The sequence below is a fragment of the Alligator mississippiensis genome, chromosome 4 (assembly GCF_030867095.1).
Source record: "Alligator mississippiensis isolate rAllMis1 chromosome 4, rAllMis1, whole genome shotgun sequence".
Taxonomy (NCBI): domain Eukaryota; kingdom Metazoa; phylum Chordata; order Crocodylia; family Alligatoridae; genus Alligator; species Alligator mississippiensis.
The window spans coordinates 15,680,520-15,703,837 of record NC_081827.1 but is presented as its reverse complement, the minus strand read 5'-3'; the positions used below and the strand labels follow the sequence as shown (position 1 = coordinate 15,703,837).

Below are 23,318 nucleotides of genomic sequence, written 5' to 3'. Positions count from 1 at the left end.
CATATGACGAGCGGGAAATCTTTGCACCGTGCATTTCTATGTTGCAAAGGAAATGCACCCTGCAAAGATCGCTGCAAAGTGGCGGGAACACTCCTTTGCACGCAGGTTCTCTGCGCAGCAGAACTCCTCCGTGCAATGAAGCTGTATACCCACGGGGATAATTCGAGTGCCGAAGCACACACAAAAAAATCAGACCTTTGGGTCATGACACTCTCTATCTGTTCTGAGCCACTCATAAAACATATCCGCACTGTTATCCTATATGCCCCCAATGTTACATTTTTTCCATCTAAAAGCCTGTTCCCTCCCACCAAGCACACACTTCATTATGTGTTTGATACTGAGTGGTACATGCTCAGAATTTTATGTACTGTTTTGGCTTTGAAAATACATTTTGGGAAATTTATATTTTCAAATGGGAGTAGGAATTTTTTTTTTTAAATTGGAAGTAATGTATTTGTTTTAATACAAAAATAGAAAAGAAACGTTATTTTTTCTAGAGTATAGGAAAAGAGGAACAGAAAATTATACAAGAATGAAGAAGGTATTTGGAAATGGAGATACTACATTATAATGTCTGATTTTCAGATTAGTAAAAATGATAAGACCATAATGGAGTTTGTATTCCCTTTGACTTTGTGGATTGTGGGTAGATGTGGGTTTCCTGTGGGAAGGATTTGAGTTGCACACTCTAAAGGAACTGCAGAGTAGCAATCTCAGTAGTACAGCTTCAGCATCCGTTGTGTAGTAAGTTGAGGACATGCAGCAAGTGCAATTTCTCTACCACAAATATCAAATGTATTTTGCAGCAGTGCCCTGCCTCCTTCGCTGTGATGGTGTAACAAAGGGGAAGCCCCAGGGGCAGCTGTGACACTTGTTTCATCCTGTCCTCTGAGCATCCTCTCCTGCCCTCCTGCCACACCTTAGTGTAAATATGTACTTGTAAGAGGGAAGCTGTCCAAAGGATCCCTCGGCAAGATCCCATCCGCTCAGGAGTTATGACCCAATTAGTCACTGCCTTAAGGGCAATTTTGTGGTCTCCTCATCTCCCCTTTTAGCCACAGCCAAGCCTTGCAGATGTCGCCCGTCCAATCATTGTCCCTTGTTGGGACCTCTGCGCTCTTGGCCTCCGTCCCTTCTCTCTTGCTGGGTCATTTAGCCACTGTTTTGGACCTGGCTTCTGGGCTGCTGGGCCCCTGACTTCGTCTCTAAGCTGCTGGGCCCTGGCCCCAGTCTCTGCCCTTCTGTGCACAGGCCTCCCTGGTCCTGGCTGCATTTTTATTGCCTTTGGTTCCCTTGGCCCCCTCTCGGTCCTTTGAGTGTTCAGGGCCCCCTGGCTCTGCCCCTCTTGGGAAATGGCCCCCCAAAGCCCTGTCTGGCTTCTGCCTGTACTAGGCTTCAGCTCCCCTCTGATTGCCGCAAGGCCTGAGCCTACGGTGTCCTGAACCAGAGCCCACAGCAAGGTTCAAGACCGATGTGCCCCTGGCACCCCGCCATGAGTTAGACCAGTGTTTCTCAACCCGTGGGTCGTGACCCAAAAGTGGGTCTCAAGAATATATGAAAGGGTTGTGAGCAAACTTTAAAAATGGATCAAGGATGGTTGGTTGTAGCCATGTTGGCGTAAGGACATAGGCAGACAAGGTTCTTTGGGTAGACGTGACATCTTTTATTTGACCAACTAAATAGCTGGGAAAAAATGCTCTTTGCAAGCTTTCATGTACAAACACCCTTCTTCAGGCATAGGGAGAGTCAACAGACTTAAAAATGGCCTCCCTGCACTTCCTTTTCAGCTACGCCCAAACCAGTGGTTGAAACTGTAACCATGGAGTAAGTCCTCTGGCTAACAGGGCTCTCTGAGTCCAAACATAAACAGTGACTCCCTGCCTGCATAACAAGGCTTCCCCTTCCCCTAGCCTAGGTAATATTCCCCTGTAGGGCAGCAGCACCATGTTTGCCTTCGGAGCTCTTGTCTCTACCTGTGTGGGCTCAGGCCCTTCTGATCAGGGACTCAGCAGCCCCCACAGGTGTGTCCGTTCTCATGCTAAGGCCTCGCCTGCTTGCCCCTGTGGCTGCTTAGCTACTGTTTGCAGCACTTAGCCCCCGAGCAGCCTGGCTCTCTGTCTCTTGTGCCTGTTATTGCTGACTTTTGGCCACAACTCAGCAGGTCACTGGTTCCTTAGCTGCTAGCTCTCCTTGAGCCAGTCCACCCTTCTGCAGTTTCCTCTCAAATGACAGGCTCCTTGTTACAAAGCGGTAGTTTGCAAGGAATTGCCTCACATAACTCAAATACAATGCAGCCATCACTGGTATTTGGGAATTTCCCATCAGGAAGATAAGATCCAAAAAAGTGTCCACTAAAGTTTTAAAAGGCATTTAATTAAGAACTAAATTTAAAGAAAAGCCTTTTTACTAGAAGATCCAGTGCCTCAAAGCAGCATCCCCTCTACCCTGAGTTTTTTGGTTTTGACCTGAGCAGTGGGGTAAATCATTCTTGTGGTGGATGGTAGTTGCCAGGAAAGGCAGGATGTAGTGTATGTTGTATCTGTGCTTTATGCTGGGCAATAAGCAGCAGAATCTCATCTTGCCTTATATGATTCCTGAGGATTGGGTTATGTGTAGGTAGGGTTTTATGACAGATTTTGAATATTAGAGGCTTTTGCAAGATGCCATAGATCATCTTTAGCTGACTTTGAAGATGTCCGTGTTACTGTCCCAGTGAAAGTAGGTGCCACTCCAGACATTATTAACTCCTGTAGAGTTCTCTTTACAGCTGCTGTTCCTTATTTGTGAAGCAATAATAAATATGTGGAGTATGAATGCCCCCAGTATTTTCCAGCAGTCTCACAATGCTAACTTCCCTATATTCTCTGAAGTTAAATCACCAACTCTGGAGCATAGGATCTTAGTTCATCTCCAAGAGAGGTCTTGTTTCTCAAGCAGTCCTGAATATTTGTTGCAATGCAGACAGAAGCATAACTTTCTTCATGCAGTGTTTAACATGCTTACCATAAAAGACATGTTGTTCTGCCTTTACCAATATTGATGGAGTTATGACTTCTTCCCCTCCAATAACAATAAAAATATGCCTTTGGTGAAGCATAGGGTTGGCATTTGCTTTTATAAACAAGCCTATCTTCCCCTCTCTCTCACCATAGCAGGATTGGCTTTTATGGTGAGAGGGAAAATAGGTGCTATTAGGCTCTGTATGGGAGGTGCTGGGGGCAGAATAAACATATATTAATAACTGATGGTTTTATAAAATAGTGTTTCAGGAAACTGCATTTGAATTGTAACTATAACACTCACGATGATCTGCTGCTAGTTGAAAAGCTGTGGCAATGTGGCATAATGTTGTCACTGACACTGGAACAACAAGTGCGTTTTCCTCTCTTATTATCCTGCTGACCTGTCTTCTAACTTAGATGTCTGTTTTTATCCACTCAAAAAATTAAACCAAAATATTCAGATTTGAGTTGAAGGAAGGAAAGTCTGCCTTTTAAACAAGTTCAGTATTTCTTAGTCTCAATTATTGGTAAAGGTGCATATTCCAGTCCTGCAAAAGAAATAGCTTAAAGATTTTGCAGCAAAAACCTGCTTTCAGTTCAGTGGCAATGGCTTAAATTTCACCGTGAGGTCCCAGTATCACTTACCCCATAAAACAGTTGTTTCTAAAGCATAAGCAATTGGCTGTTGTTAAGCGAACTATTTCCAATGAGTTCCAAACTTGACTTAATTTATGAGTCTTTATAAAATGTTTTCATTATAAAGTCTGTCAGTGAACTTAATGCCTCGAGACAATGCAGCTTTTTTCTGGCAATCTTCAATAACCAATTAGACAAAGTGGGTTTTTTTACTTAAAATGAGAAAAGTAGCTTGCGAGAGCCACAATACCAAATGTGAGTCATTCACTTAAAATCTGTGCATTCCTTGTGATGTGGTTTGTCTGTGTAGCCAGTGCACAAAATGGACTCTGAGGTAGCTAAAATTCCCAGCAGCTTTTCTCAAAACGTGAGTTAAAGGAGTAGTTCCTTCGCTGGTTCACAAAGGTTTTTAAAAAACTTTCAGCTGTTGTTCCGTAGAAGAACTGTGCAAGGCTTGGGAGGATTGATTATCTACCTGCAAGGACTGCTAAACGCTGCATTCCAGCCCTAAATGCTCAACCTTCATAAGCTTGGTGCAAAAATTCTTACAGAGTTTCCTTAGCTTCCTTAGCCTGATGAAGGGTTTTTGAAACAGAAAGCTTGCTTAATAACTATTCTCCAACCATTTGGGTTAGTCTAATAAAAGATATCAAATTCATCGAAGGAACCTTGTCTGCCTATGTCCTTAGACCAACAGGGCTAAAACCTACACCCCTACAGAGTTTCTGTAATTTGTTATCTGCAGAGTTCGCATTTTCTAGTATTTGTGTCTAACAGACTGCTAGACACATTTCAGAACTGGTAACGTGGTATATTTTCCAAGTGAACCGCCTTGGGTGGGTCTGAGAGAAGGGACTGTCCACTAAAAATTTGAACAGATTTTTGGGCTTTTTGACTTCGTAGTGGGATGGGATTTTCAGCATTCACTCAATACTGCCATTGAATTCATTCTTACAGTGCCACAGCCTAGATTATTTCCCCCCATCAGATTCCTTTAATATTAGTACCTGCTGGCATACATCAACCTGGGTACTTTCAAAGTAATAGAAAAACTTTAGCAACCGTTTATTAATTATGTGCATGATATTTTACAGATGACCTCAAGCCTTAGATTGATGTAGATTTGAATTAATGAAACTATTTCACAATTACCATTTTAAGTTTATTTGTTACAAAAGACTTTTATTAATGAAATTGACCTTCTTCTAGATGTGGTCTGTTTAACATCTTAATTAAAGAGTAATTATCCTAATAATTTTTCAAATGAGAAATATTAGACAGGGACAGGTAGATCATATTTAAAAAACCCCAAACAACCATGGGGAGCTTAGAAACATAGACAGAGAGATGACAAGATTTGAGGAAACAAAAGCTAATACATCTGAGGGGTAATAACAGATACACAATGGGATAGAGAAATCTGAGAATCAGCTGTTAATGAGGAGTGCAAATGAACAGCAAATTAATGAGTTTGTAATGCTGTTTAACTTTTGGCTGCATAAACCATGTTGTATTTCAGGGAATAACTGTCCCCCTCATTAGTACTCTGGTATGACTACAGCTAGAATATTAATGTTTAGGCACTATGTTACTAAAAAGAGACAAACTGGAAGAAATCTGAAGAGGAGCAACACAAATGATGAAGGAACCACAGGAATTTCTTTCTGAGGACAGAATAAGGTCCTGTCCTGCAAAGATTTATGCACACAATTATTTTTAGAGATTTAGTCATACTGCATTCACCTGCCTATGACACACACCTTTTCCCGTAAAAATTAGCTGTTTGAAATTGAAGTGTTGGTCTTAAATGAGGAAATGCAAGGAGCAGAGAGCCTGAGCCTGATCCTGTGGGAGCCAAACTGCCCACGCATTTTTGAGCTGAGTAGGTAGCAAGTAGCACCTGCCAAGGCAGCTGAGGTCCTGCCCAGCTTGAGAAACAGGTTGGGTAGTTTGTTGTGCAGTTGAAAGTGTGATCCTTCTAGAGCTGAATTGTCTGGACCTGTTTCTTGGGTAGGATCAGCACCACGTCTTGTAGGTAGGGGCTTAACAGAGCAACCACAGGTTTTTGTGTCTCCTTCCCCACCCGCCTTCTTCACTGCAGCTACCTGTGATTTCCCTATGAAAATACTGTACTTTATGGTATTTATGCTAAGGAGAGTTATTTTTCCCTTTCATTCTTTCTTCCAAAAACAAGGTGCATGTCTTATTTGCAGGAAAGTGTTATATGAGAAAATATGGCATCTTTGCGGAATTGGGGCCCCACAAAAGGAATTACTTGCCTGCATTTTGCAGGGACTGAAAGATACAATGTGAAAATAGTCTCTGCATGTTTGAAGGATGCAAAAATAAAGAGATGAGACAATTTTTTTGGCTGGCACCTAGAGTTGTAAGGAAGATGAAATTTAGGAGTGGAAATTTGTACTTGCATATCAGAACTTCCTGACATATATAGATGCTTTAGATTAGACTGTGAAACAGTCTCTTGAAGAGGATTCTGGAAAACTCATTGCTTGGAACTTCTACAATTAGACTGGATTAAAATAATAGAAAATATACCGTATGAAAAAATTCTGCGCTAGCAAGAAGATGGATTAGATAATATTATCTCTTTAGATCTTTTTTCATTTCTTATTAGTCTCCTCATGTATCAGACTAAATATTTTCCCCTAAGCAAGGAAATAAACAATCACCCAATGGATTTGAGCACAGCCTTGCTCTTCTCAAAATGGCAAGTGTGTCCAACTGGTGAAGTGTGATGCATTTGAAGCCTGCCTTGCTTTGAAATTGTCTTTCATTTTCACAAATGTTCAGGAAAGCAAGATTGGCATGAGATAGTGTCTGAGCATTCATGACAGTTCATGGCAATTAAATTTTTCAAGCCCTGGACTTCCTTATATACCACACATTGCTCCTCATTGAGTCAATAGGATGTAGATCTCCTTATTCCCTAGAGGAGTTTTGTGCTTCTTACCATTTGTCTCTTGCTTAATGTTCTGCATATTCAGAGTAGGTGTCTGCATATAGAAAACTAATGTATTTTGTGGGTTTTTTCAGGTTTGAGTATGAGCACAGTTGAAGAAGAGTCTGACACAGTGACAGTAGAAACCGTGAACTCCGTGACTTTGACCCAGGATACCGACGGGAATCTTATTCTTCATTGCCCTCAGAATGGTATAGAGACCGCTTGGCAGCATATGTACTCTCTCTTTTGTTAGTTCTGTATTTTAAGACCCTTTTCAAACTTTCCTGCCATTAGCCCCGTGTCCTGTCTGTCCATTCTACTCTCTTCCCTCCCTCCCCCGGCAGATGAAATCAGTTGAGTTAAGGTTCATTTAGTTTTCCCTCAGGCAGGGCTTTTTTGTGTTCTGGGATCTCCATCCAGAGCCTCTTGTGCTATTGTCAAAACTCTGGACAAGATCTTTCAGTTTGAGAGCATTTTCTTGAGTTACTTTGCTGTGCTATTTTTCATATAGTTTCCTTTCTACATGATTTCTTTCCATCCCTGCCTCCTCCTCACCCTCTCTCCCTCTTTTGTTTCTAGGTGGCTGGTGTTTGATCCATTAAACCAGTTATTATTATAATAATTTCCTGAAGCTTGTACAGCATCTTTTATGCCTTTGACTGGTGCTTTATAAAAAATACTATTTTAAAAATATAAATCTTGACATTTGCTACTTACACATAATAATCTTCAAGTCTCCAAATAATTTATATGCATGTTTAATTTTAAGCAGTGCCCTAACCGGCCTAAATGGAGCTACTCATGTTCTAAGTTTTAAATTCATTCATAAGAGAATGACAGACTCTTGAGTTTTCCTTTGTTTTTGGAACAAGGTAATTCAGCAACAGTGGTATCTACCAGCAAACTAAATTTCCATGTATGTAGGTATTAAAGGAAGCACTTAAACTGAGCAAGTAATAATTTGTGCCAAGAACACATATGATGGCAAAGCACCGAGTCAAGCCTCCTTGTCTTTGATTTTAGCTTCAGCATTGTGTTTTGGTCAGCAACAATGGGTTTTTCTTGGAAGTGCTGTATGTTAATACAAAGGACTGTGGATGTGTTTTTATTGATAGAAGCTGATGAAGTAGATTCTGAAGGCAGCACTGAACCTCCACACAAGAGGCTTTGCTTATCAGAGGATGATCAGAGTATTGATGATTCCACTCCATGCATTTCCGTTGTTGCCGTTCCAAGTAAGTCGCTGAATGTTAATCAAAGTGTATGGTTAGATGCATGTTCTTGTACTCTTGGAACAAATATTCATGTGGTAGTAGTTGAAGGGAATACATTGGACACATTGATTTTAGAAGATTTGTGAATATTTTATTTTCAAGTTTATCAATATTTTACATGTACCACCTATCAACCCTGTGGGTCATAGTATACTTACAACAAGCCCTATATGCCCCTTGGAAAGAGGACAGCAACTAGTTAGCATATGTACAACACAAAGAAGGAGAAGTTGGGAGAAATGCCACAGCAAGCAATGTATTCTTACAAAAGCACTTGAAATATTTTATGACCAAACAGAACAGGTGGTAGCTCCGTATCCTGAAGTCTCAAGGAAAGGTTTGCACATTCTCAGTAGATAACATGGTGCTTAAGATCCTGATCTGGAGAAATACATGAGATGCTCCAGTCCTCGTGTTCCTGAGGGGACTGGAGTAACAGAGTAGAGCTACCTGTCTGCTTTTCAAACTGGAAGTTCTTGAGTGAGAAATGGACAGGTGGCTTGCAGTGTTGCTCCCTCTGCTCAGCTCCCAGGCAGTGGGAGCCAAGTGGACTGAGCAGCAGGACAAAGCCTCCTGCCAGCTTCTCACTCTGAAGACTCCAGTGGGAGAGAAACTAACAACTAGCAGCTGGTGGCAGCACCTCCCTTCCCTTCCTGGTGAGGGGCAGAAGCAGCTACCTGCAACATCTTTTCCAGACCTCAGTGACCCCAGTCTCCAGAAGGCACAGGAACCTTTCCCTATGGCTCAGTGACTTCTGTCCCTCTGAAGAGTTGGGATGCAGGAAAGTGTCCAGACATTTATTCTCTCAGGAGAAACTCCCAGGAGTGACTTCTACCTGGTTGGAATCAGATTTCTTCTTCCAGAACCACTATTTTTTTCTCAGGGAGAAAATGCTGGAACATCTCTACACCCATAGTATCTACCAAGAGTGCAGCAATTCCCCTGGTAAAATGGAAAGTCTGTATGTGAGAGTAATAAAAATAAACTAGAGCAGGAAAATTTAAGCCCTCATACTGTCTTGTATGTACCAAGTTAACACTAATTTTGTTTCGCATTTAGTGTTACAGCTTAAATATACTGAGAGCTTGGTATAACTGCTTTATAACTGCCTTGATTCTGAAAGCATTTATTTGAGCTTCATAATGGGTACTGGTAGCGAGCATTATAGTGGTTTTTCTATGACAAAAAAATGCATGCTGGAGCCCAGCTGTACAGAAATTTGCAGAGCAATTATAGTCTGTAAATCCTGTACTATTCCGGAAGTAAGGTAGGCTACTAATTGAGTCATTTTCAAGTTTCAGAAAATGATCCAAGCTTTGAGGTGACTATGACTGCTACGACTGAGGTAGCTGATGATGAGATTAATGAAGGAACTGTTACTCAGATCCAGGTACAGTTAAGGTTCAAATTTGCTGCACTGTCTTTTAATTAATTGTCATCTATGCATACACCTTAATTTAAGAAGCACAATGTTTGATTGAAGTGGGGATATATACCTTTTTTTAAAAATAAAACTGATACAGTATGACACTGGTCTTTTTAGAGGATCTTCCACTAAAAATACAAGTTACATGTTTTAATAAGAAAAATATGATTTTGAGTTAATTTTTAGTCCCAAAAGGGGGTGGTGCATTAAGGGGTTGCATGAAATAGGCATAATGCACATGCAGTGATTTGTTTTATGATGAACCACAAAAATTAGAGTTTTTAACTTTCAAATGGGTCCACTGTCAAGACAGAGAATGTTTTGGCCTAGTTATCATCCTCTGCCCTCACAGAATACTTTACGTGTTTTAAGTGGTTTACAAACATTGGGTCCTGTTCTTTCTGGTTGGCTTCAGTGGAGTATCTTAGTATTAATTTCATTTGGAGCAGTACAAGGGAGATTGTCTAATTAATACTCAAAACACCATTAATAGTTAGGTTAGTACATTTGTTAATTCTGTTTGTGCTGCTTAAAAAAGGAAAATGTCCTATTTTGTTTTGGAAAGGATGCTGTCTTGGCAACCAGTAAGGTGAACTAATGTGACATGTCCATCTTTCTTCTGCATGTTGTCTGCTTGCTAAGTATTGCATGTTAAATTCAAGATGAGAGAATAAATGTTAAATCAGTTAATAAGATCTCCTCTTCAATTAATCTTTTCAAGATTCTTCAGAATGAGCAGCTGGATGAAATCTCCCCTCTAGGCAATGAAGAAGTGTCAGCTGTTAGTCAAGCCTGGTTTACAACCAAAGAGGATAAAGATTCCCTAACAAATAAAGGTAGGGTATTTAGCCCCAGATCCCTGCCCTTTCCACCCCTATATGCAGAAAGCTGAGCTGATATGCATAGCAAGTATGTGGAAGTACTTCATATACTGCATAAAATAACCAGTTTTCTGGTGCAGGGTCTGTGCCTATTTTGTTAATGGAAATAAGTAGGGTCAAGCCTAGAACTAGAAATAGTTACTTCCTATAATGGGAAAAAAGCAAGTCCTCCTATGTCCCAGAGAAAGGGCAAGATCAAGAACGGAGAGGGCAAAGTTGCAGCATAAGCATATTGAAGTATATGGTACAAGTAGTTACGAAAATATTGATTTATGCTATATATAAATGGCCTACTTAATTTGGCTTTACTCTTACTTTCCTAGCTAAAATTAATGCTAAATGAATCCTGCATTTGTGATTGTACAACCAAAAAATATGTTCTTAGTCCCTCTCTTTTTTTCACTCTTGATGGAGAAGGATAAAGGCAGAGCTCAAATGTAGCTTCCTTTTAGAGAGAGGGAACTAACGTTGGAAAGCTTCCAAGCCTGGCACTAATGCTAAGGGTGGCGATTACCTCAAGAGACCCTGTTGTATAGCATCACAAGTCTTTTTTTGGTCTGAAAAGAACCAAGACCTTTTAAAAGCTTCACAGGAGTTAAGCTGAGTGCTGTAGTGCTCTGCAGCATATACTGCTCTGTTTCACAGCAGGATGAAAATTTTCATGGATGTTTTTTCAGAAAAAAAATAACCTTTCCAAGGATATGCTATTTTTTCTCTCAAATAACAAACAAAATAGTTCTGGCACTTTCTTCCCCCTCTCTCTTTCATTGGAAAAATAGGACAAAAATCAAAAAACTTCTGAAACCAGTTCTAAATAAGAACTGTTCTGAAAATTTTTGAACAAAATAAAAATGATTTTCCTTCATAACTTTTCATAGAAACAAATTGCCTTTTTCTGACCTGCTCTCTTTCACTGGTCTAAAGAGGGAGAAGGTAAAAGAAGAGCAGTGCAATGGGAATGGGAAACTCAAAAGTTGATGGCAGGGAGAAATGAGCAGCTACATTATGTGGGCTTGTCTACATATGCAAATGCTGCTGGACAGGTTTACTCCAGAGTAATTTACTCTGGAGTAAACCCACCCTGGGCAGGTGTCTACACATGCGCCCATTTGGGAGCAGATTTGCAGCTCCTGGCAGGAGTCTGCTTCCAACCCATTTGGCCCTGCACTGGCCACCTGCAGCAGCCAGGAGGAAGAGCTCCCTCTGGGTGCTAGCCCAGGGGCTGGCAGGGAGTAGAGGGCCAAAAGACAGCTGTCTCCTTGCGGGGGCTGGGAAGTTGCTTATTGCTGCCTGCTGCCAGGGCGGGCTCAGGTGGCTCAGCCCAGGCAGGGACAATGTCCCCCTTCCCCGGCAGCAAGGAGCGCCTGGCCCTGTCTCCCTGATCGGGAACAGGAGGCTTGGAAAAACTGCGAGGGAGGGGCAGGTCCCAGCCCCGTGCCCCAATCTGCCAGTGGGGGATCTAGCAGTGAGCCCCCAGCTGGGCAGGGATTCCCCACGTAGTTGGGGGCTTGCTGCTAGCTGCCCCACCGGAGAATCGGGACAGAGGGCTGGGACCTGCCCCTACCCTGCAGCTTGTTCCAAGCCCTATGCCTCAATCATCCAATCAGGGCACGGGGATGAGAAAAAGCTGCAAGGCTGAGACCTGCCCCAAACCAGGGCAGTTGCCAGGCTGCATGGGGAAGGCTGCACATGCACATTTCCCCACGCAGCCTGGGACTGGCTGGGAACTGTCCTGGTCTGGGACAGGTCCCAGCCAGCTCCAGGCTGAGCGGGGAACTCTCCCTGTGCAGGGAGCTCCTAGCCCCTGCTCTGTGATCGCTGGGATGGAGCAATCTCCCAGCCCCTCTTCGCAATTGCGAGGCAGAGGCTAAGAGCTCCCTGCTGCTGGGTCAGGGGGATGTTGTCCCCGCCCAAGCTTCAGGAGCGGAGCCCACCCCTGCAGCAGGCAGTTCCTGGGGGCTGGGAGCAATCTACACGTGCCTTACTTCACAGTAATTAATCATCAGTTAATTTGCTACTTGCATTTGCAGATGCTATTTGTATCTACACGAGCAGCAGACTGCACAATTGTTACTGTGTAGTTATTACTTGCATAAGTAAGTACAAAATGACTGTGCAGTAGCAGTGAGATACTGTTCAGTAGCTCATTACTGCTGCGCAGTACTGATGCCATATGGTTAGTGCCCAGCAATGCTACTGTGCGGTAATACAAGCTACTGCACAGTAGCGTCTCGTCTAGATGCTCCCAGTCATTTGCTCTACTGTGCGGTAAAGTGTCTTGTGTAGACATGCCCAGTGAAGCCATATTATTGGATCAATTCTGTGGATTTCATTTACTGGCCCTGGCAGCGGGCATGTGTAGTTTTAACAGCTGCTAATCTTCCTCTGTTTTCTGCATCCGCAATATTTCTTGAATCTACTGAGCTTTTAAGCTCCCCAATATGGTTAAGGGCTTGCAGGCCAAGCCCTATAAGGAGAGACTGGGGCACCTGGACCTCTTCAGCCTCTGCAAGAGAAGGTTGAGAGGCGACCTTGTGGCTGCCTATAAGTTCATCACGGGGGGCACAGAAGGGAATTGGTGAGGTTTTATTCACCAAGGCGCCCCTTGGGGTTACAAGAAATAATGGCCACAAGCTAGCAGAGAGCAGATTTAGACTAGACATTAGGAAGAACTTCTTCACAGTTCGAGTGGCCAAAGTCTGGAACGGGCTCCCAAGGGAGGTGGTGCTCTCCCCTTCCCTGGGGGTCTTCAAGAAGAGGTTAGATAAGCATCTAGCTGGGGTCATCTGAACCCAGCACTCTTTCCTGCCTATGCAGGAGGTTGGACTCAATGATCTATTGAGGTCCCTTCCAACCCTAGCATCTATGACTCTATGAATATTTACTCCAGGGACTGAGGAAGCGGTAGTCTAGCAAAGACATCAGTCCATATACTCTAGCATTCATGAGGCGGGAGCATTAAGTAGTAGTAGTAACAACACCTGAAATAAGTTTTTAAAAAATCTTTGTAAACCGTTGAAGGAACCACTCCTTTAATTCACATTTTGAGAGAGATTAAATTTGCAGCAGCCTACTTCAGAGTCCGTTTTGTGCACTGGCTACACAGACAATCCACGCGAAAAGGAATGCACAGATTGTAAGTGAATGACTTGAATTTTGCAACAACTTGGTAGGCCTTAGGATGGTGAGTGGGGTGGAACAGAGGGCTTATGCTTCTACTTCACATATATCAAAATCTTGTGCCCTAAAGCAGTGTTTCCCAAATTGTGACTGCCAAGAGTTCTTGCTGGGGCCTTGATAGAGAGTTGGCTAGTCACATGCTACTGGGTGTCCTCATTTTCAGCAGTTGTGTCATTAAAAGAAAAAATACACTAAAACGTCTTTCATATTACTTTCTTACAGGCATGTTATTGTAAATTGCAGGTGGCTTATGTATTTGTGGATTGATGAGAGGGTGGTCTGTGTGCTTGTAAGTGGAAAGGGAGGTGTTGCTGGAGATAATCTTTCTAATAAAACACACTGCATAATATTGAAAAAATTGTAAACTCTGACCTACTAGCTGGACCCTGCTTGAAGGTCTCCACTTTGTGTCAGAAACAACACCGTTCTAGGCATCCCAATACCTTTCCCTCGCATAGCAAAAAGATGGAGCCTGTGTTGCTCATACAGGCAGTGTGTGCTGCCATCTTTATATTCACTTTTCACCACTAGGTAGGTGTCGAATATGTTTTTCAAGCCCTCTGACAGATTATATGAAACTTAGTTATAAGTAGGCACATGTACAGCAAAAGCATAATACAGTTTCTTTCTTCATATAATTATTAGAGGATGTATCACAGCAAGACTAGCCCTTTTTCTTTACGTTGGTTCCTGTGCTCTGATGGAAGTGTTATTCGCAAGGACTTTTAACTACTAGTATATTTTGCCTTTGGAACCTCATGGATCTCTCTGTAGCTTGCTTTGGGGGGAGAAAAAGCTTAGGGCCATGGGGCATTAGGAAAGAACACTCTTACTCAGCAGGAACAGAATTAGCAATGATGACTATACTTCTGGTTATAATTAGGTTTAAACAAAATTTCTTTGACAGATTGTCTCCAAATTAGCTAGCTGATAATTGGCATCCCAGAAATACACAGGTTTTCTAAGCAGATGGACATGTTGCCAACATGCACCAATACCTGAAGTGGGTCACTAGCACATCCTTAATTATGAGGGATTTGTAGAGTAGATCTGCCACTATATGGTGTGAGAATGAGAAGAAGCTTTTAAAAAAATAAAAGAACAGAGGACGTTATTTTTCACTTCATTTTGCTACTGGATCACAGTGTTTAAGGATTGCAGCCTTATCTCTGAATCAAAGTGATGGATTGTTTTGACTTGTAAAACTTATATGGCCAGGAGATTACCAAATGTGGTTTGCTTTTATTGATTTGACATTTTCTATTTGAGAAATCCCGCGCACACAGTGGGGTCTATCTCTTGACTGTCACCTGGAGAATTCCCAGTGCACATAATTAAAGACCTAGGGCCCAGTGCTGCCAACACTGCTAAGCACAGAGCTTATTACCCTTGCCTGTATGGGGCGCACCCAGAGCAGGCAGTGATCCTTGCATATAAGATATGTAACATGAGGCTGTGGAGTTGCCAACTCTTGCAGTTTTATCATCAGTTGTATTTTCTTTTTAAGTGCCAGCTGCCAGTTCCCATTGAAACTTCAGAGAATTTCTGATTTCATTTTTTAAAAAGCAAGTCTTTAGTCCTTACAGTTGCAGAGGAAAACTTGAAAATAGGACTTGGGAGCACCCTAATGATTTGAAAACCAGAAGGCAAAAGAAAGAGGTTTCATCTTTTCATTAAAAAAACCAAAAAAACAAAACCTTATTATTATTTTGTAAGCTAACATTTTGATTGTGGGAGCCCAGTGTATAATTTTTGAATATTTGACACTGACAAATGTCAAATATTCCCAAATCCCAAACTCAGAAATAGGTTGGTTGTTTGTAAATTATACATAATTTCTGCTGGTCTATTTAGTTTGTGTCTCTTCCATCTTTTCCTTTTTTTAATTGCTTTCTGCCTTAGATTTTTTTCCCTCTTCCATGCTGATTTTCAGAATTGTGATTAGTTTGTCTTTGCTCTTTGAAGGCCATAAATGGAAGCAGGGAATGTGGTCAAAGGAAGAAATTGACATTTTGATGAGTAACATTGAACGTTATTTAAAGGTATGTTTTACAGCATATTGGTCTTCTAATTAAACTGGTTGCACTGGCTCTGCCCTGCGTTATTTAAAATTTGCTTTCTGTAGAACTTCCGCAGAGTATGCAAATAGCCTGTCCTGAACAGTGTATAATAAAACTGCCTACAATTTGTTTGAAATATAATAAAAATGTTTCTATGTATACAGTTTTTAAGTATAACTATATTTATTGTACCCATAGCTGGAGTTTAAGACCAGGTCAGATCTTTTTGCAGCACTTCAAATTTGCACTTGCAAATTTAGAACATCTTGTTTTAAAATTGCCCATCAAGATGCTCAAGTGGCATAATCTGTTTGAGCACGTGTTAACTTCCTGGAAATCATGGTGACATCAGAAGAAGTACTTAAAGCTACAAGGTGGGGGCTGGGTCCAGCCTCTGTTAGCACACCTTTGAACATCTCAGCATTCGTTTCGGTATGATTGCCTAGTTGTGTTGGTATTTGAATTTATACACACAGACTTGTGCGGATGTAGAAATAGAGGTGATTGATTTTTTGATTTTTTTTAATCTGGCCAAATTAATAAAGCACTCCACCCTTCATGAATTACTTATAAACCTCTGAATCAACACTGACATATTTGTTAAAGTGTAATTGACTGTACTTTTCCCATTTATGTTGTTTGCTTATCTTGGATAACTAAACTAAAGTACCAGAGTTAAGCAAACTGGTCAGTTTTACTAGGAATTTTCTCTTCAAGTTTTCACGTACTATAGCAGTGTGGGGGGCCCACCTTTTTGGCAGGCAATGCCACAAGTTAGCCTTCTACCTTCTCAGAGTACCACTCTGATCCCCATCTGTTGCTCTGCTTTCTGCTCCCTATTTTGTGTTCCCTGCCCAATTTCCTCCTCTGCTTTCTGCCTTGTGCTTCCTGCCTGATCTCCTGCTCTGCTTTCTGCTATATGTTCTGCTGTACTGGCTGTTCCCTTGCTGATCTGCCGCGTGCCACAGAGCGGCTACCTGTGCCATTTGTAGCACTCATGCTACAGGGTGGCCATCCCTACACTATAGCAATGCTATGGCATTTGTCTTTTGTAAAGGAGTAAAGAATATTTTTATCCTTAAAATTTTTTATATTTATATATTAAAATGTTTCTTCATGTTCCTTGTGCAGCTGTTTTTCCTTGACAAAACCTTGTGGGAGACACCAGGCGTGTCTACATGTGTCCCTACAGCACCTTTGTTACTACACCATCATTTAGTACTTCCTTTTGGAAGTACTAAATGACAGTGCTGTAATAGCTGGTCCTGTGCCGTGTGCACCGCACCCAGTTATTTTTAGCTTCTATGTCATTGTAGCAACATGCTATAACTAGGGAGTACGTTGCTACAGCAGTGTAGCTGCAGTGTCATGGTTTTTAACCGCTAACACTATGGCACCATAGCACATTGCTATGATGACATAGAGTCACGTGTAGACGCGCCCACCAACTGCGCTAATTTAAAATTTGCATGATGTTTGTAGAGTTGATATTGCTCTTTAACCACTAATTACATAGTTATCAGAATTTTCAAGCTTGGATAGATAATGGGCACATTATATGCATATTTGGGCTTCTAAATAATTGATTTGATATTCAGGAGTGTTCTGCACTTCTTTGGATAAATAAGGATACTTATACCTAATTGGGGAACCCACGTTCAAAATTCATAATCTGGATTTCTGATCTTTAAAAATTCTGCTTGTCATTTATAAAAGCCAACTTTATTTGGTGCTTTTTGTATAAAGTCTCCCTACAACTGTAATCTGCCTAGGCTCGTGGAATAAAAGATGCCACCGAAATCATCTTTGAGATGTCAAAAGATGAAAGGAAGGATTTCTACAGAACCATAGCGTGGGGGCTGAACCGGCCTCTCTTTGCTGTTTATAGAAGAGTTCTTCGCATGTATGATGACCGGAACCATGTTGGAAAGTATGAAAGCCTCTAATGCTCCGTGGCTTGATTGGTATGATTAAGGTCATGTGCTAATTTTTTGACATGCACTTTGACCATTATGAATGACATGTGAAGTAAGACTATGGAGAAAGGGAAATTAGAACTTCTGGAACTTAAAATGACATGGAGCAAATTCCTCCTAGTCAGTAAAATACAGTATTTGTAATCTCATGATTTTGTAGTGGTTCATGGTAACAAAGGTGAGAGGGCACTGAGTTAGTTTGCAACAGAAATAAATTGCTTTCGTGAAACTTAGTTTAGAAGGAAGAGTAGAGGCTATAGCTGTGCAGTTTTTTGAGTCTAGTGAAAGAAGATCACACTGCCTCATTTTGGTTCTCTTGATGTAATGCCAAATAGAGCAAGGTATAAATCTAAATAATAATAATGCACATGAGAGCTTCAGTCTTGTTCAGTGGAGCTGTTGTAATGTGGAGTGATGAATTACTCTGGCTCCTTGCCCCTCAGAACCTTGGACCAGGGCCAACAATCAGGTGGTTATTGGTCTGGGGGCCTGGTGTATTTGAGACACCATACAAACCAGCCATGAAAATGTTCTACATTGTATGCAGAACATTTTTATGGGTTCTCTGCTGGTTTTTGGAACTTTAAATCAGGTGCATGTATAGCACCCTTGTCATTTATGCTGTGGTTAACACATTAACCATGGCATAAATGTAAAGTGCGGAGGGGCCACAGAAAATAAATCCAATTTTTTTCTAGGCCAGACACGCAAGGCAGAGTTGTGCCAGATCTACAGTTTAGTAATTCCTAGCTCTAAACTCGTATATTAGACCGTGGTGGTTCTCCAAATACAGGGAATAGAATAATGAAGAGGGTTGGTTGACCTCATGTTGGTGCTGCAGTCCCAGAAATGGGATTTGAAAAAAAGCAATATAAAACACTTACTTTGGGAGATAACAACATGTTTTGTGTTAATGATTTTTGCAATGATGAATTTATTTATTGAAGAAGTTTAACAAATTTGGAAAGAAAGAACATTCCAATGAGAGAAACCGTTTTTACCACATCTGCATCCAGAAAATGGATATTAACACCCCCTTCCAGCAGTTTTAGTTCAGCTCATTTCCTTTGCACCACCTGTCTCAGGACAGAATAATTCTCTCTGACTTAAACCTCGTGTTCTAAAGAACGCAAGGGTTATTTTCCAATGTTCTCTGGTAGTGTGTTTAAATTAGCAGGATAGCTAACTAAAGGCAAGAAAGGAATTTGTTATTTACCTTTCTTTGCTTTCGCTCCCCCGAGCCTTCTCTGAAAAGTGGTCAGGCTCACAGTGGTCCCTTTGTCTTTACTTTCTTTACTAGGCAATGTCTATCCAGTGTTCTAGGGAGATCATAGAAAATTAGGGTTGGCAGGGACCTAAGGAGATCTTCTAGTCCAACCCCCTGCTCAAAGCAGGATCATCCCCAACTAGATGGATTTTCAAGGTTAAAAATACTGTTCCAGTCAAGGCAGAGATATCTGGCTAGTTAGCTGTACTGTGTCTAACTAAAACCTAGTGTTTTATAAGAGCTTTGAAAGGACTGAGTGGATCTGCTAGCACAGAGTTCCAGTCCTAGCAGATTCCATACAAGTGCCAGGGTCTGCACTGATGTATCCTAATGCAGCTGTGACAATCTCCACTACAAGCAGAACTCTAGGATGCAGAGAGCATTCAGGTAGACCAAGATTTCCCCAAGAATTCTGACTTTGTCTGTAAGATTTTAATTCTTGGGCAAATCATTTCATCTACATGCCACAGTTTCCCCAGCAGTTAAGTCAATGTTACTCCAATTTCCTAGGGTGGTAGCAAATCCACAAATTTAACATTATAACAGTCATACAACTAAACAGGAGAAAATGTGCTATGAAGAAGTCTCCTTTTGTTAAGATTTACATGATGTAAATTCTGATCAGGCGTATATCAGGGTCAACTCCATTGAAATTAAGGAAGATACATCAATAAAAGAAGACCTGCAGATCCAGACATCTTTAAAAATGAACCAAGATAAATAATGAAACTTACTTTTTCCTCTCCTTTTTACCCCTCATTCCTGACCCATTGCTCCCAGGCTGCAGCCCCCCAGTGTGTGGGGCAAGGGGTGGGTATGTGGGGCAGGTTGGGATAAGAATTCATTCAGTTTTGAAGTGTAAAATTTAATAATGATTTTTTGCTATGTTAGAAGTATATTGCATGTGGTTTGCAAAAAAATATTTTTTCTATGTGTTTTCTACTCTTAAGTAATTGTGCTTGTATTTACTGCATAGGTATACTCCTGAAGAAATCGAAAAGCTCAAAGAGTAAGTTCCTCATTCACAAGCCCTTCGTTCTTTCGTAACTATTTAAATAATTTTGAAGTCTTCATATTGAAAACTTCTTAATAATCAAACTTCTACTGAACTGTCTTATTTAGGCTAAGGATAAAGCATGGAAATGACTGGGCAACCATAGGAGCTGCACTGGGAAGAAGTGCATCTTCAGTGAAAGATCGGTGTAGGCTTATGAAGGATACCTGCAACACAGGTACAGTGTTATAATGTGAAATATTTTTTAAAGTTAAAACAACATCAGTGTTGCCATATTTAATGCTTATCTTTTGTTTTCAGAGGTATATAATTTGGTTCTAGGAAATGCACTTCAGGCTGAAGTTTAGCATAAAATCCAGGAACATTTTTAATCATATTTGATATAAAGCTTCCCTGCTATTTCAAGGTCATAAAGAGCAAAAAACACAATTTATATATGCAGACAAAGTTCCTTGGGTGAATCTGATATCTTTTATTAGACCAACCCAAATGGTTGGAGAATAGTTATTAAGCAAGCTTTCGGGTTCAAAAACCCTTCGTCAGGCTAAGGAAGTTTCTGCAGTTGGTGTGTGCTCTTCCTGGATGGAATGAAAAGTAAAGAAGCCAGCAGCTGGGCTGGTATGCATACAAGACAGGTAGTCAGTGAAAATGTAGATTGAGAAGTCAGTGGGTGAGAGACAGGCGGAGGGGGGGAGGGAAGGGGAAGGGGGATGAAAGTGGAGAGATACCTGGGGAGTCAGATGTCAGGCAGGTTATAATGTATCATAAATCCAATGTCTATATTTAGTCCATGATTTTTAGTATCCAGGAGGTTGATGAAGTGGAGTTCATAGGCTCGTCTCTGGGAAGTGTTTTGTAAGTTTCCTTTGAGGATCAGGACTGAGAGATTGGAGAGAGAGTGGTTTTCTTGTGAGAAATGTGCCCCCACCGGTAATTGGGTATTTCTGTCTTTGATAGATTTCCGGTGTGTGTTCGTTCTGGTGCGCAGTTGTTGTTTGGTCTCTCCTATGTATTTTCCATCAGGGCATTTGGTGCATTGGATGAGATGTATTACATTTCTGGAGGTGCAGCTGTAAGATCCAGGAATGCTGATGGCTTTGTTGTGGGGTGTAGTAATAGCAGGGGTGGTGGAGATGTGTTGGCAGGTTTTGCATTTCTTGTCATGGCACGGTCTGGATCCTTTAGGTGTGTTCTGGGCTTGGGGAAGTTTGCTTCTAGTGATGAGGTTAGCGAGGTTCGGTGCTTGTTTGAAAGCCAGGATGGGTGGCTTTGGGAAGATCTTTTTAAGAATAGAATGCATACCAGCCCAGCCGCTGGCTTCTTTACTTTTCACTCCATCCAGGAAGAGCACACACGAACTGCTGAAACTTCTTTAGCCTGATGAAGGGTTTTTTGAACCCAAAAGCTTGCTTAATAACTATTCTCCAATCATTTGGGTTGGTCTAATAAAAGATATCAGATTCACCCAAGGAACCTTGTCTGCCTATGTCCTTAGACCAACACGGCTAAAACCTTCACCCCTATAATTTATATATGGCATTTTTGCAGATGCTTCTGTAAAAGCTTCATCAGAATGAATTGCAAACTACTTTACACATTTGGATTGTAGAATTTTTACAAATTATAGATGCACATGTGCACACACACACACTCTTGCACTTCTATATTACATGCAGTCAGCTCATTCCCTGAATCGAGCAACATAGGTTGTTGCTACAAAAGCTTGTTCTCCTCTGCACCAGTTAGCCTCTAAGATGTTACTCTGTCCTGCTTTCTGCCTGACTTCAGAATAAACAGTACACTTCGTATGTAAAATGTATATACACTATACATATAGAACACACATGCGCATGCATGATTTCACACTGAAAGAAAAGGCTAGGTATAAGGAAGAAGTGGCACTTTACATGAGTAAAGCCCATGAAGGGCTGTGAGGTTTATGATGGAAGGGCTGGTGGTTAGAAATTGTAAGGTTTTCCATCTGTTAGGTGGACTGTCATACGTGTCTCCCTTCAGTACTTGTGAAGCTGCAGGGTGCCATTTGATGTCATGGTGATAGAAAGTTAGTGGAGGAAGGAACTCAATTGAGGCAGAGGATGATAAGAGACTCTTGAGATCCTGAATTCTCCCAGCTAGTATCTTAAACACTTAACTCTCCCCTGCTTGTCAGGGTCCAAGGAGGCACTTGAATTATTAGTGTTCTGTTGGAATACCTGAGGTTCAGAGGGAAGTGCTCAGTACCTAGGACTGCTCCAACATAGTCCATAATACTAGGAATATCTCATGGTATACAGTTGACTAAATCAGGGATGACCAAAGCTCTGGGCCTAGAAATTCAGTGGTGTGGTGACAGTGGTAGTGATAATTGCTGCAGCTTCTGGAGCCACAGCAGTTAATTCTACCACAAAATTTCCAGGCCCTTGGGGACCCCCTTGGGCTGCATTCAGAGTGCAGGGCTGGAAATGCTGTCATGGAAAAAACAGTGACTGCTACAGCTCTAGGAACCGCAACAACTAACACTGCTACCACCAAATTACAGCCCCATGCCTCATCTGGCCTGCAGGCCCAGGTGAGTTGGGCACCACTGGGTTAAACAGATTCACTTTGGAGAACTGTGAAGAACTGTTTCAGTGATAAATAACTGGAGCTGGTCACAGATTTTCTAACAGAGCAGTTTTCCATCAAAAAATGCTCATGTAACAAAACAAATGTTTTGCAGAAACAGATCTGCATTGTCCACATTTTCAACTAGTGGTTGTGGAAACCTTTTTGTTTAACTTTAATAATATAATACTAATAAGAGTCCAAATGATTTGACTTGTACAATATAATATTTGAAATTTTTTTATTTATGCTTATAAACATAAAGGTCAAGATGATAATTTTATCAAAACAAAATGTTTTGACTTAATTGAAATTAAATCATTTGTTTCTTGACAACTTTGGAGTAGTTTGAAACAAAATCAGATTGCAGAAATTTCAGAAGTTTCCCTGAAACAGGAAGGAAACTCTGTTTTGTTATGTTTTGTTTTTTGTTTTGTTTTGTTTTGTGTTAAACTACTTCTGCAAAATACTGCATGGCTCCATATCTGCTGTTCAGATTTTAAGTGGGCTTGACTGTTTGTTAACTGGTATGGGCTTTTCTTTCTCTTTCAGGAAAATGGACAGAAGAAGAAGAAAAGAGGCTGGCAGAAGTGGTACATGAGTTAACCAGCACAGAGCCTGGCGACATTGTCACGCAGGGGGTATCATGGGCCGCTGTTGCAGAACGGGTTGGAACACGCTCTGAAAAGCAGTGCCGGTCCAAATGGCTTAACTACCTGAACTGGAAGCAGAGCGGAGGCACTGAATGGACTAAGGAGGATGAAATCAATCTAATCTTGAGGTTTGTGCTCTCAACTTAAAAAGTTGCATAATTTAAAAAAAGATAACACTAGTAGAATTCCATTGGGGTCCCTTTTGCTGATTTCTTAGACATTAAGAGATCTTAAGAACACTCCAAACTGTGTTGACAGTTCCCAGAGATTTCATATTGAACATATTTTTTGTTTTTGTTTTTTTAGTGAATTTTAGTGCTCGTGAAAGGTGTCAGATTGAAAGCCCTGGAGACTGAAGTCTTCTATTATTCCACAGAAC

At 41.2% G+C, this 23,318-nt stretch overlaps 1 protein-coding gene across 2 annotated transcripts in view; it reads left to right on the top strand.

The window, feature by feature from the left end:
* DMTF1 (cyclin D binding myb like transcription factor 1) overlaps nucleotides 1-23,318 on the top strand; it is a 46,261-nt gene that overhangs the window by 7,153 nt on the left and 15,790 nt on the right. The window contains exons 2-10 of one of the 2 annotated variants that reach the window (XM_006273761.4): nucleotides 6,696-6,812; nucleotides 7,719-7,838; nucleotides 9,173-9,267; nucleotides 10,025-10,139; nucleotides 15,330-15,406; nucleotides 17,197-17,354; nucleotides 19,644-19,676; nucleotides 19,790-19,899; nucleotides 22,839-23,067. In XM_006273761.4, the coding sequence (XP_006273823.1) occupies nucleotides 6,704-6,812; nucleotides 7,719-7,838; nucleotides 9,173-9,267; nucleotides 10,025-10,139; nucleotides 15,330-15,406; nucleotides 17,197-17,354; nucleotides 19,644-19,676; nucleotides 19,790-19,899; nucleotides 22,839-23,067 (1,046 nt within the window). In that variant the 5' untranslated portion in view covers nucleotides 6,696-6,703. Of the gene's footprint in view, nucleotides 1-6,695; nucleotides 6,813-7,718; nucleotides 7,839-9,172; nucleotides 9,268-10,024; nucleotides 10,140-15,329; nucleotides 15,407-15,445; nucleotides 15,857-17,196; nucleotides 17,355-19,643; nucleotides 19,677-19,789; nucleotides 19,900-22,838; nucleotides 23,068-23,318 lie in introns of those variants that run through there. The other variant, XM_014607560.3, reaches the window with a different exon arrangement.